This window comes from Trichomycterus rosablanca, chromosome 13, assembly GCF_030014385.1.
Source record: "Trichomycterus rosablanca isolate fTriRos1 chromosome 13, fTriRos1.hap1, whole genome shotgun sequence".
Classification (NCBI taxonomy): domain Eukaryota; kingdom Metazoa; phylum Chordata; class Actinopteri; order Siluriformes; family Trichomycteridae; genus Trichomycterus; species Trichomycterus rosablanca.
The window spans coordinates 4318389-4333192 of record NC_086000.1 but is presented as its reverse complement, the minus strand read 5'-3'; the positions used below and the strand labels follow the sequence as shown (position 1 = coordinate 4333192).

Here is a 14804-nt window from a genome sequence, read left to right as displayed (position 1 = left end):
ATCGCTACAGACCTTCAAACTTCATGTGGCCTTCAGATTAGCTCAAGAACAGTGTGTAGAGAGCTTCATGTAACGGGTTTCCATGGCCGAGCAGCTGCATCCAAGCCTTACATCACCGAGCGCTATGCAGAGCGTCGGATGCAGTGGTGTAAAGCACGCCACCACTGGACTGTAGAGCAGTGGAGACGTGTTCTCTGGAGTGACGGATCATGCTTCTCTGTCTGGCAATCCGATGGACGAGTCTGGGTTTGGCGGTTGCCAGGAGAACGGTACCTGTCTGACTGCATTGTGCCAAGTGTAAAGTTTGGTGAAGGGGGGATTATGGTGTGGGGGTGTTTTTCAGGAGGTCCATAAAGACGTGGATGAGCGAGTTTGGTGTGGAAGAACTTGACTGGCCTGCACAGAGTCCTGAACTCAACCTGATAGAACACCTTTGGGATGAATTAGAGCAGAGACTGAGAGCCAGGCCTTCTCGTCCAACATCAGTGTCTGACCTCACAAATGCGCTTCTGGAAGAATGGTCAAAAATTCCCATAATTACACTCCTAAACCTTGTGGAAAGCCTTCCCAGAAGAGTTGAAGCTGTTATAGCTGCAAAGGGTGGGCCGACATCATATTAAACTCTATGGATTAAGAATGGGACGTCACTCAAGTTCATGTGCGTGTGAAGGCAGACGAGCGAATACTTTTGGCAATATAGTGTATGTCATCGATCTTAAAGACACGGTTTGACAAAGCTCGAGTCCACTAAATGCTCGCTTTCTCATGCAACAGGCACAGAAAGACGCCTTCTCCGAAGACCAGGGATCATTTTCGGACCTGGCTATCTGACGAGCTCACGTAGCGTATGTACTTCAATGGAAAACGGAAGCCCAGGGGCAGCTCGGCTTGAGTCCCGAGCCGAAGTTCTGCGAGTGAAAATTTTTCAAGTTCAAAACAAAGACACGAGGAAGTATAAATTTTAAAGAGCACGCCTCTCCGCCCGCTCTTCCTGGGCAGATCTTTTAGGCTCCTCGCAGCCGAAAAACCTCGTCTGGAACTGTCTCAGCTATATCAAAGAACAGAAGAGGCAGAAAAGCTACGAGATCCAACGGCAACATAAAAGTGCATAGTTTAAAATGATTAGTGACACTCTTGATATACCTGAGAAAGGAGCAACCCGAAAAGCAAGGGGGTTGGGGGAGAGGGGGGGGCGCTAGTCCGTGCCGACTGTTTGATGAAATACGTCTGTAAGGAATTAACTCTTTTGTCAGCGGGTTGTCTTTGTTCAAGACTCTGTCGCCTGGTTTCTTTTTGATTCTTTGACTGTTTGGACCTCAAAAGTCACAGTGAACACTTCACTCGGACTTCACTTGGCGCAGAAAGGTTTAGGAGTGTGTTTATGGGAATTTTTGACCATTCTTCCTTCCAGAAGCGCATTTGTGAGGTCAGGCACTGATGTTGGACGAGAAGTCCTGGCTCGCAGTCTCCGCTCTAATTCATCCCAAAGGTGTTCTATCGGGTTGAGGTCAGGACTCTGTGCAGGTCGGTCAAGTTCTTTCACACCAAACTCGCTCATCCACGTCTTTATGGAGCTTGCTTTGTGCACTGGTGCGCAGTCATGTTGGAACAGGAAGGGGCCATCCCCAAACTGTTCCCACAAAGTTAAAGCATTAAGAGTTCCTTTCACTGGAACTAAGGGCCCGAGCCCAACTCCTAAAAAACACCCCCACACCATAATCCCCCCTCCAACAAACTTTACACTTGGCACAATGCAGTCAGACAAGTACCGTTCTCCTGGCAACCACCAAACCCAGACTCGTCCATCGGATCGCCAGACGGAGAAGCGTGATTCGTCACTCCAGAGAACACGTCTCCACTGCTCTAGAGTCCAGTGGCGGCGTGCTTTACACCACTGCATCCGACGCTTTGCATTGCGCTCGGTGATGTAAGGTTTGGATGCAGCTGCTCGGCCGTGGAATCCCATTCCATGAAGCTCTCTACACACTGTTCTTGAGCTCATCTGAAGGCCACATGAAGTTTGGAGGTCTGTAGCGATTGAGTCTGCAGAGAGTTGGCGACCTCTGCGCACTATGTGCCTCAGCATCTACCTCAGACCTCGCTCTGTCATTTTATGTGGCTACCACTTCATGGCCGAGTTGCTGTCGTTCCCAATCGCTTCCACTTTGTTATAATACCACTGACAGTCGACTGTGGAATATTTAGTAATGAGGAAATTTCACGATCGGACTTGTTGCACAGGTGGCATCTTATCACAGTACCACGCTGGAATTCACTGAGCTCCTGAGAGCGACCCATTCTTTCACTAATGTTTGTAGAAGCAGTCTGCATGCCGAGGTGCTTGGTTTTACACACCTGTGGCCATGGAAGTGATCGGAACACCTGATGGAACACCATCAGTTTAAAACAAACAAATGGGAATTGGAAAACGGTCTTGATGGTCAAATTCTAAGTCGTCATTATGGGCGTAGACTAAGTGTAGACTGATGGGTAACCATATTTATCCAACCTCCAATCCACAACACCAACCGTGCCAACAAAAATAGTCACAGGGTCCGAATCCTTTCTGAAATCCACCGAAAAGCAGACCTGCGCCTCGCGGTTCAACCTCGTCCATATGCTCATCATCATTAGGTTCACGAGCACTTGGCCGCTTCCTCCTCAGTAGTGAAGGCAGATGGAGAGAAAACGCCGAATGGCTTTTCGTACCAGCGTCCGTCCAGCAAAGCTCCCTCTCTCTCAGGGCGAGAGTGCCATCAGCGGCCCGGCCCCAGCACCGGCGCATTACGGAAATTGGAGCTTGGCAGCGGGACCCCGAGCCGTGCCGGCGTGAGTGATGGGGCTGACCCCGTCAAGTCGTCTTTGTGTAGTCGCAGCGTCAGAATCGTTTCCAGTTCCTCCTATCAGACCGGGTGATGGATGGGGCTTTTTGGTTGATGACATCATTGGCTGGTAGAGTAGTCTGGCTGCGTGTTATTGCTCGGATTCTAGGAGGCATTGTGGGTAGAGCTGATGAGTAAGGATCGCTGTTTTCCTATTCCTTACTCCTATTGAGCAAACTAAGGGCAACAAGGGCAAAGAGGAACCTCTGAAGAACCAGAATCCACAGGGATCTCCATCCTACTTGATCTAGTGATCTCTCTACATAGACGCATTTACGTCACCCTACACTCCCGAGAAGAAGGCATGTCTAAATTCTTAGCAATTTCTGGTTTATTAGTGACAAAGTGAGCTGCCTTGCTGCCTACTGCCTACCTGCGCAGTTGCCTCAGTAGAGCAGATTCAGATAAGACATCAAACTCTTAAGGCAGATTATTTAGACGCACTACTTAGACGGCGATTACGTCACCACAGTTTTAGCTTACAACCATTCAAACCAGTGGCCTGAGGCTAACTCTGTTAGCTCAGTAAGCTAACACTGGCAGCTCCCCAGGTAGGCAGCAGGCAGCAAGACAGCTCACTAGGTCTTCAGGACAGACACCGTACATACAGTAAATATAATATAATTCCCAACAAAGTTCGTAACAAGTGAAAGGCATTCTGGGATTCCTCGCCTGTGTTTTTTTTCCCCCCGAGGCTATTGCTATTCCGCCGAGGTGATTCACTTCCAGCACGCGCAAAATGACTGGGGTAATCAACAGTTATTGAGTGGCCGCGAGCGCGCGAGAGGGACGTTGATTGAGGAAGAGGTCTCACTTAAAAGAAGGACCTCGCTCCTACAGCTCGAGTGTCGGCTTGTCGAAACAGACGCCGGCTCGATTACCCCTCAAAACGGACGACTCCTCCGAGAGTCTCCGACGAGTGCCGCGCCGGGACGTGAAAATCAGTCTGTTTTGCTTCCCGACCGCCGCCTTCGGTTCTTCCCGCAATTTGTTTTGACGGCGTGTTTGGTGGTGAAGTGCACTTTAAAAGCACAACTGTGGCATCTCGTATCACGCATCGGCACGAAGAGCCGGGATGATTGAGGTAACAGTGGGGGTATTAAAATCTAGCTAACATTTCAGGCTTAAATATAAAAATACGTATTTTTAAAAATATTTAATTAAAATATAATTTTTTTAAATATTTTATTAAAATATTTATTGTTAAATATGTAATTAAAATATTTATTTTTTAATGATTTATTTAAAATATTTATCTTTTATTGATTTAATTAAGATATTTATTAAATATGTAATTAAAATATTTATTTTTTATTGATTTAATTAAAATATTTATTGTTAAATATGTAATTAAAAATTGTATTTTTTATTGATTTAATTAAAACATTTATTGTTAAATATGTAATTCAAATATTTGTTATTGATTTAATTAAAATATTTATTGTTAAATATGTAATTAAAATATTTATCTTTTATTGATTTAATTAAAATATTTATTGTTAAATATGTAATTAAAATATTTATCTTTTATTGATTTAATTAAAATATTGTTAAATGTGTAATTAAAATATTTCTTTTTTATTGATTAATTAAAATATTTCTTTTTTATTGATTTAATTAAAATATTTATTGTTAAATGTAATTAAAATATTTCTTTTTAATGATTTAATTAAAATATTTATTTTTTAATATTTCATTAAAATATGTATTTTTTAAATATTTCATTAAAATATTAATTGTTTAAATATTTAATTACAATAATCATTTTTTTTTTATACAACATACTTGTGGCTAAATCCATGCTGACTTTCCTCCCGGTGATTAAGTTTCCTGTTAAATACGTGGTGTGATGACTTGGCTGTAATGGAATTCCACCGGCCTGCACAAAGCCCTGACCTCAACCCCACTGATCAACCTCAGGATGAATCGGAACGTCTATTGTGAGTCAGGCAGTTCTCGTCCGTTTTCAGATGGCGTCTGATTTCAAAAATGCTCTTTTAAGGAGCTGCAGAGTTTTCTAACTTTAATTCGCGAGTTCCAGTCTCAGCAGAGCTACCGACCTGGCCAGGCGTCCACACAGACACAGTTGACTCGCGTTTGGTTTGAGGAAGGGAGGGTTGAACGACTTGCATTTCAGGATCATTCACCTCACCTCTGTCTCTCCCCGTGTGCCCTCAGCTCCAGACGGCCTTTTGCCCCCGAGGCTGGCAGCTGCCACCTCCACGTCTCTGCAGGTTGTGTGGTCCAGTCCCGAACGGCCCAACGCTCCCGGCCCGCTGCGTTATCAGCTCCAGATGAGGAACCTGACCACCCAGCACGTCCAGCGGTAGGTCCCACCCCCTTATCATTTTCTATTTTAGGTTTTTCAGCCACACCCGTTGCACCTGTAACACGAGCTATTTTATTAGAAAGGCTGTCTACAGGGTTTCAGAGTGTGTCTGTGGGAATTTGAGGTCTGTTCCTTCATTTTTGTTCTGCGACGATCCTATTGTTAATAATTTTTCCATCATTTTGCCCGGTCAGCACCGGTCCTGGTAAACCAGAAACAAAATGTGCATAAATAAAATAATAAAATCACACGCCGGTACAAAGACTGGAGCCAAAACAGAATGGACTAATTGCTCTGCTATGTATGCATTACATGCTTCCTGACAACAAATTGCTATTTAATCAGAGATGAAGAAATTCTCATTCTGTACTAATAAATAAATGAACAGGAGCATGTATTATATATCAGCCTCATTTCCCAGTCATCCCGTCCGAATGTATTCCGTCGCCGGGCTGATTTATTTATCGCAGGTCCTACAGTAAATTCTGTGGAAATTGGCGGCGCTTAAAGACGTTGTGAAATCGGCAGGAGCGACGAGGCGTCTAATGAGGCACGTATAGAAAAGGCGGATTTAGCTGGAAAACGAGGGAATATGTTTGGATATGATTATTAAAATTGAGAGGGAAGATGTGTGATGCAGACGAGCCATGAGTTTGTTCTTCATTTAATCAGAGCAGATTGATTCAGGACTGATGGGTTCAGGACCGAGACAAACTTTTTCTTTGTTGCTTTCCATTTTATCAGCTCCACTTACCATATAGAAGCACTTTGTAGTTCTACAATTACTGACTGTAGTCCATCTGTTTCTCTACATGCTTTGTTAGCCCCCTTTCACCCTGTTCTTCAATGGTCAGGACCCCCACAGGAGCACCACAGAGCAGGTATTATTTAGGTGGTGGATCATTCTCAGCACTGCAGTGACACTGACATGGTGGTAGTGTGTTAGTGTGTGTTGTGCTGGTATGAGTGGATCAGACACCATGTCCACCCACTGTCCACTTTTTAAGACACTCCTACCTAGTTGGTCCACCTTGTAGATGTAAAGTCAGAGACGATCGCTCATCTATTGCTGCTGTTTGAGTTGGTCATCTTCTAGACCTTCATCAGTGGTCACAGGACGCTGCCCACGGGGCGCTGTTGGCTGGATATTGTTGGTTGGTGGACTATTCTCGGTCCAGCAGGGACACTCAGCACAACACACACTAACACACCACCACCATGTCAGTGTCACTGCAGTGCTGAGAATGATCCACCACCTAAATAATACCTGCTCTGTGGTGGTCCTGTGGGGGTCCTGACCATTGAAGAACAACATGAAAGCAGGTTAAAACAGTATGTAGAGAAACAGATGGACTAAACAGTAAACATTTGAAAGGTTTATTTTATAAACATTTAATAAAAATATTTATTCTTTAAACATTTAATTAAAAAATTAATTTTTTTAAACATTTAATTAAAATATTTATTTTTTAAACATTTAAAATATTTATTTTTTAAACATTTCATTAAAATATTTATTTTTTAAACATTTCATTAAAATATTTATTCTTTAAACATTCAAAGCACAAAGCAGTTTGCATTAAGACATGTTTGAGTTTGCTGTGGAGAAACTGGGATGAATTGGAAGCCTAATTTCAACCCAAATGGCTTCAAAATAAAGTTTGGAGGCTTTTACAGCCACGTACGGGTTGCCAGATCCATATTCACGTCCTTGTGTGTGTGTATTTCTCCTCTCTGTATCAGATTGCTGGACGACGAGAGCGCTGCGCTCACTCACCTGGTGGAAAACCTGGAGCCGTACACCGAGTACCAGTTCAGAGTCCGGGTGTCGCACGGCTACGGAGAATCCGGCAGCTCCTGGGTGTCTCTCCGTACCGCACAGGACCGTGAGTACTCACGCGCCCCTGAATACATTAGTAATATGTCTTGAAGTGCTTTAGAGCCAGTGTGAGGTAATGAAAGTACCAGGTGCTGATTGCTGGAGCATTTATGACATGTAATACATACAGGGTGTACATAGTGAGGATTAGATCGCATTTTAGCATGCACCATGTGGGTTTAACAGTATTTGTTGACTTCTCTGTGCCCGTACGTATGAATTGAGCTAGCTTGACTTGCACCCTTTATAAGCATAAAACGGTGGATCCTTACCAATCTGTCACCCAATGCTAAGAATACCCTTTTTCCCTTAATCGTACCATCTAAGCTCCTCCTTCCTTCACTCCACCAGACACTTGTCTGAGGCCTTCATACTGTTTTATACCAGCGGCTGCATAAAGAAATGCTTTTCTTTTTTTTCTTTTTTTTGGACAGTGGACAAGACTCAGCGTGGGCATTTTGACCATGTTGCCCTACACACAGAAGGGATCGATGCACCGTGTGTAGTGACACATTTACGTCATGACCAGTATCGAAACGATCCGTAACGTGTACTGCGTCTACGGTCCAAACTAGAGTGTTTTAGTCAAATGACGGCTCGTTTGTGGCTTGTCCCTCCACTGACCACTTTACTGAGTGGTGAAGTGTTTGTGTGTGTGTGTGTACACATGGGGTTTAGTACTGTTAAAAAAATAACAATAATTGTAAAATATTAAAGAAATAAGCAAATTGTGCTACATTCATGTGTGCCTCGATTCCTTGTCAAGTCAAGTTCCTGACCTCAAAGTTGCAACTCAAAGTCCTGTAGTGTTTCAAGCCTTGGAACCTATTTTAACTCTCTAGCGGACTAACAATGATTGTGTACGACGGCTGGTTCATGGCTTGTCCCTCCACTGACCACTGTTGGTGGGTACTCACCTCTGGCTGTGATGATTTGATCTTTGTCAAAGTCACTCAGGTCTTTGTGCTTCCAACACGAAATAGATCAAATAGGTAAAGTGGTTTTAATGTTTTGGCTCATCGGTGTGTGTGTTGGTTCAGCATGTACAGCAGTAGCACAGTGTGTGTGTGTGTGTGTCCAGAAGGCTGCAGCCGTGAGGTCTGTCAGCTCCATGACCTAGTTGGTGTCATTGTGGACTGATTACTGTAATAGAATCACATTAGGCTTCATAACAGACACTCTGGGTGAAGTTATAAATTAATTAGAGCCGAGTCTATAATCACATGCATTCTAATTACGCCGCCACTATTTGCATACACTCGAAATGCCCCGTATTACGGACCATCACCTCTTCATTACCATGCACACCGTTAAACCCGCTCTCGCTCGCCGCCTCGTTCTGTGGAGTTAATGCCCTGCGGCGTCATACAACTTCTCTCCGAGTTCCCCTTCCTCCGGCTGAAGAGGAAGACTTGAGTACTAAGATCTCAAATAATAGTAATAATAATAATTCACTATAGCTTGTGTATTTTGTGGACATTGCATCCATAAAAATGCTGCATTCAAGTGCTCCTCAAAAACCCCCACTTTGCAGCTTCTCTTCAAGTTCCCTTTCCTCCAGGTCTGAAGTGGAACACTTCAGTAGAACTGCACCCAGAACCAGGGGTACTAAGATCTCAAGATCTCAAATAAATAATAAAAATAATTATTCATGATTGCTTGTGTTGTTTGTAGACATTGTGTCCAAAACAAGACTGCGTTCGCAGTAAAATGCTGCATTCAAGTGCTCCTCAAAAGCCCCCACTTTGCAACTTCTCTTCAAGTTCCCTTTCCTCCAAGTCTGAAGCAAAATACTTCAGTAAAACTGCGCCTAGAACCTGGGGTACTAAGATCTCAAGATCTCAAATAAATAATAATAATAATAATTTACGATTGCTTGTGTAAGTTGTCGACGTTTTGTCTAAAAAAAGGTTGCTTTCACAGTAAAATGCTACCTTCAAGTGCTCCTCAAAAGCCCCCACTTTGCAACTTCTGTTTGAGACTCAGACCCCAGTGTCTGAGTGCAGTTCTGCTGAAGTCTTTTGCTTTAGACTTGGAGGAAAGGGAAAGTAAGCTAGTTTTAGTAAGCTAAAACTGGGGTGATGTAATCTCTGTCTAATTAGTGCGTCTAAATAATCTGTCTTATTAGTTTGATGTCTTATTAGAATCCTCCCTACTGAGGCAGCTCGACAGCTCACCAGGTTTTCAGACAGACCCCTAGTTTTAAATGTGATGTCTAATTTTTTAGGTGTCCGTATACTTTTGGCAAAGCAGAAAACAGGATATGTAATTTACAAGCGGCGTGTTCACCGTAACAGTATGACTGTTACTATTTACCAGCATTATCAGCATGAAATAGTAGCAGGCAAAGCCGAACTGAATTAATGGCGGAAAAGAATGGAAGAGATTCTTCAAAATAATGTAGACGCGCCCGATCAAGGGAGGAGGGAGGACGAACAAGGTGAAACACCAGCCGGATAAAAATTCACCCCTTTCTATTTCGACAGCCTTCGCTACCCCGTCTTTAACATCGCTCCCCTCTCTTTGTATTTGGGCCTTCCACAAGATTGTGGAGTGTTTCTGTGGGGATGTTCGCCCGACTCACAGTCGGGCTCACGATCAGCGTTCCAATCCAAGGCTCCGTTCACCACTAAACTCGTCCAAGCAAGTAATTACAGACCGAGATGTTCACAAGTCAAAAAATACGAGTCCGATTCAACTCACGAGTCTTTAGGCGAGAGTCAAAGTCAAGTCACGAGTCTTTAGACTTGAGTCCGAATCAAGTAACGAGTCTATTTAATAAACACAAAACATATATTAGAAACAGATTAGCGACTGTATTTAGCCGTTTTACTTGGTGCCTTTACTTTCCTAGTCATTGTGCAAATGAATGTCATTTCTGTAACAAGAAGGATCCAGTTAAAAGCTTAAACTGATACGTTTTGTTTTAATTGCGAAACAAAAGCGCCCGATAAATTACGGCACAGTGGCCAAAATCCAAAACACAGCAAAAAAAACCCATAACCACTGCTTACCTGAGCTTATGTTCTTCCAGATGCTATTAAATTCATAAGTGTGTGTCCAATTAGGAATAGAATCCGTTAGTTTGTAAATGTGTGCTTAGAAAGCCAATCAAGCGTTTCACTAACACGTCATCTGTGTGACGCAAACTGAATAAACGCAAATAACATTTAGCATTTCTTACTAACAATTACAATCAGAAGCTCTGATTGGTTCAGAAAGCCAAAGTCTTTCAACCATTAGCGCCAATTCTGTAGGAGCGTTCCATTCACCCCAGTTGTTCCTGTGAAGTGCACTACGTAGGGTATTCCACCATTTTGAGTGAGATTCCAATCCAAAGGTGACGAAAATGTTCAGATGAAGTGAACTTCAAACTGTGTAGGGAGTAGGGAGCGACGCTTCATCACTACACCGGAAGCTGGCTGGAACATTTACCCATTGCGTGCGTTGTGAACATTTATAATAATAATAATTATATATATATATAATTGTCACATGTAACTAATGTTAACACATGCTGATGCTGGCGACTCTTGTTGTTTACGAGTAATTTTTTTGCGAGTCATGAGTCGAGTCAGTCATTTGAAACGAGTCCGAGTCGAGTCTGAAGTCGCTGTGTGTGCTACTTGGAGTCCCCATCTCTGATTACAGACGTTCAGTTCAGTTTCACTTTACAAATATGAGGTCTCGTGTTTGCCTGGAACTTCTCTAATACATTGGACGGGTGAGCGTTTTCAGTATTCAGAAGGCTCTCTTGCCTATTAAAGTTTTATAACCGTCGTCTTTAATGTTATTCCGTCTGTGAGTTTCTGCTCCTCAGACAGGACAGCCGGTCCTGTGAACATGAACCTCGTCGCCTGTCATAGACTTCCAAAAGACTTCCATTCAGTCAAAAGATGATAAGGACCGCCTTTCACCTAAGTGTTCTGGATGAGGTTGACGTTTAGTGCTTGTACACCCTCGACCGTGTAGTTAAGGTAAGGGCTTTCACTATACCAAGATGCAGCAGATCCTTTAACTCTTGTAAGTTGTGAGGTGGGGCCTCCATGGATCGGACTTGTTTGTCCAGCACGTCCCACAGGTGCATCCTGGTGCCATGTGTTCCCCAGGTAAGCGACACACACGCACCCGGACGTCCATGTGACGTAAAAGAAAACCAGGCCATCAGACCAGGCCACCTTCTTCCATTGCTCTGTGGTCTGGTTCCATGGGCACCTTGACTGGTCTGCGCTATGCAGCACCATACGCAACAAACTGTGATGCACTGTGTATTCTGACACCTTTCTATCAGAACCAGCATTAACTTCTTCAGCAATTTGAGCTACAGTAGCTCGTCTGTTGGTTCGGACCACACGTGCATCAGTGAGCCTTGGCCGCTCATGACCCTGTCGCCGGTTTACCACTTTTGATAGATACTGACCACTGCAGACCGGAGGGTAAGAGGCTCGCACAGGGAGGGTTCGGCTCTCAAGGTGACGCGCCGATCGTCTCGCGCGTTGGAATTATTAACAATTAAGGAATCTCTCCAGGTGCAGGTACACACGCCGGGGTGTTTTCCTGCTCCCTGGAGGGTGTGTGGGGAAGTAAGGGGGGTAGCACAGGGTCTGTTTTTGCAAAAGGTTTCAGAAAGGAATATCTGGCATCCAGAAAACGATCCGAGCCTCAGGGTCAGTCTGGGTCGCACCGACAGTCCCAGCGATCGTACCCTCCGCGTCTTCCGCAGCGCTAAACACAATCCCTCATTTTTCTGTCACGTTACCGCTCGTCTTGCCTCGTCGCTTGATCGTGTTATTATTATGCTAACCAAATCCTTATAAACGTAATTTAAGGCTCGGCGGCACACGCCAGTGTGGCCCCCCCCCCCCCCCCCTTCCCCTCCCAGGAAAGACCGCTCTTAAGCGTCCTAAACGTCCCGAGATGGCGAGCGCCGCCCGCCGTCGGCGCCCGCCCCCGAGAGCAGTAAAGCGTCGATAAAAATCAAAAGCACCTGCATCCTAAATGAAATTTCAATTGAAAAACTTAACAGCCCTTCAAATTGCAAAATTTACCACAGACCAGTAAAGCTTAAATAACACTTCGCCTGTACAGGGGCTGGGGGGGGGTAAAGGGGGGCGTAAGAGGCTCGCTCAGGGAGGGTTCGGCTCTCAAGGTGACTCGCCGCTCGTCTCGTGCGTCGGAATTATTAACAATTAAGGAATCTCTCCAGGCGCAGGTACACACGCCGGGTTGTTTTTCGCTCCCCGGAGGGTGCGTGGGGAAGGGCGGGGGGGTAGCACGGGGTCTGTCTTTAATTTTTTTTTTTGTATTCATAGATGCTCCGGAACCTTTGTGGTAATTGAATCAGTTAGAGTGCTGAGTAGAGCAAGCATAAAAACCTGTTAACCCAAAGGTCAGATCTGTGCATTGTTTATTTATCAGGACGGGGAAGTCACGGGAACGGCGTTTACCCCGTGCTCCTGTCCCTCGGGGGCGGAAAAAAACAGCCCCAACAATAACGGGCACTGAATGAATGAATGAATGAACGCACCATGGCTGTTTAGAAATTTATTAGAAATTCTGATGCACCAGCACGTTCACAGAATTATCCAATCAGCCGGCTGTGTTCTGTCATGTGATCAGAGTTTAGCAGCTTCGGTGAACGTTCACATTGGCTCTTTAAATCATTGCAGTGGGAGTATTTTAAAGATCGCTGATTATTTAAATGATCTAAGTGTCATCCAGTGAGCGGCAGTTCACAAACAGCAGAATGCTAAATTCTGGCAGTTCGGAGTCAGTCTTGCGCATGGAGAGTCGCACACCTCTCTCCACGTTCCACTTCTGTACAGTGACCTCGGGCTACCAACCCCCCTTTTTTTAGTCCCGTCTTTTTCACACCCATCAGACTTGGTGGTCAATTTTGTCTGCTGCAGACACTGCAAATTGTGCCCGCTGGATGGCGCCCAGCCGACCGGTAGCAGAGCTTCAAGATTCGAACTCGAGAAAATTCAGAATCGCAGCACTGGTGTGCTGGCAAAATATGTCAATGTCAATATTTGTCAATGTGGGCGGTTCGTCATCAGGGAACAGAAGTCACAATCGGGAATTGGAAATGACTAAATTGGATGTATAGGGGCTCCAGGGGAAAATAGATGTATGGATTTGGCAGCATTCATCTATCCCTCAGTTTGTTTTTTTGTTTTTTCAGTTTCTACCCGTCCCTACCGTTGAAAAGCACTCCATAGCACGATGCTACCACCACCGTACTTCACTCTAGAGGAAGTGAAGTTCCAAGTTATGGAACTTGCATAACATCATAACATCGTTTCTTTCTCTCCACCCTGCAGGCCCTGAATCTGTCGACCCGCCCGTCCTCGTCGAGCTCCACCCTAGAAATGCCACCGTCTCCTGGTCCCCTCCCTGGCGCCCTAACGGCATCCTTACCCACTACAACATCTACCAGGATGACCAGCTCATCCACAGCGTTCCACCCGACACGTCCAGCCTCACCCTGTCCGACCTGTCCCCTTACCGTCAGTACTACGTCCGTGTTGAGGCGTGCACCGATCCGGGCTGCACCCTCTCCGCCGATATGTGCACATTCCAGACCCCCGTGGCGCCCCCACAAGGCGTACGCGCCCCTCGGCTCTATTCCGACACACCCACGTCAGTTTTGGTCACCTGGGAGCCACCTCTGTTCACCAACGGGCCTTTGGAAGACTATACCCTCCAACGAAGGGTCGCGGGCTCTCAGGACATCTCCACGGTAACCAGGGTCACGCCCGATGACACTCTCGCACTTGCTTACCTCGACAACTCTGCGTTCCTGAGCCCCTGGAGCAGTTACGAATATCGCGTGGTGGCTACCACCAGGCACGGCGGGTCGAACAGTAGCCAGTGGGGAAAGGTCACCACTCGTCCATCACGGCCCGCTGGAGTTCAGCCGCCCACGGTGCAAGCGCTCGGGCCGGACTCGGTGCAGGTAGGTCAGTTTGTACTGTTGACAAGATTTCAGACTGTGCCTGTGGAAACTTGTGCCCGTTGCTTACCTCGACATCTCTGGCCATCTAACCTCAAATGCTCTTTTGACTGAATAGGCACAAATTCCCACACGCATTCACACTCCAAAACCTTGAGGAATGCCTGGATTCTCACGTGAGGCCAGTCTCGCACATGGAGAGTCACTCACCGACCTCCACCTTCCTCCTATTCAGTGTCGAAGACTCCGCCCCCTTCTGTTCAGTCTGGTCCCACCCAGCAGACTAGTGGCCAATTTTGTCTGCTGCAGGCACTGCCAATTGTGCCCGCTAGGGGGCGCCCAGACGACCGGTAACAGAGCTGAGATTGGAACTTGGAGAGTTTGCATACACACACACACACACACACACACACACACGGCATCCAAGTGTGCATTGTAGCACTCTAGGCAGCATTACAGAGCTCACGAGCACGCCGCCGCCCGACAGACACAAAACCCCCAAGAGAGGCGGCGGCTCGTAGCGGCGGATTTAAGGCACATTAACGTAACCAAACACGTCTCTTTCAGCTCGGATTCCGCTGTGTACAGATCCACTCGAACGTACCCGCGCGGCCCCCTTCTCGCCGTCACTCCCGGTGCCAGGGATCGCGAAACACCGGCGCTTTAGCACTTCCAACAAAAGCCATTTGCATAAACTTCCGCCAATTATTCATCTCCCCTAACCCCGGGTTCGCTTTATTTAAACGCTGTTGTTATTTC

At 45.7% G+C, this 14804-nt stretch overlaps 1 protein-coding gene across 1 annotated transcript in view; it reads left to right on the top strand.

Moving 5' to 3' along the window:
• Positions 1 to 14804, top strand: part of ush2a (Usher syndrome 2A (autosomal recessive, mild)) — a 226484-nt gene that overhangs the window by 112191 nt on the left and 99489 nt on the right. The window contains exons 39-41 of the mRNA XM_063007063.1: positions 5061 to 5208; positions 6955 to 7097; positions 13414 to 14048. Coding sequence (XP_062863133.1) covers positions 5061 to 5208; positions 6955 to 7097; positions 13414 to 14048 — 926 coding nt within the window. The remainder of the gene's footprint in view (positions 1 to 5060; positions 5209 to 6954; positions 7098 to 13413; positions 14049 to 14804) is intronic.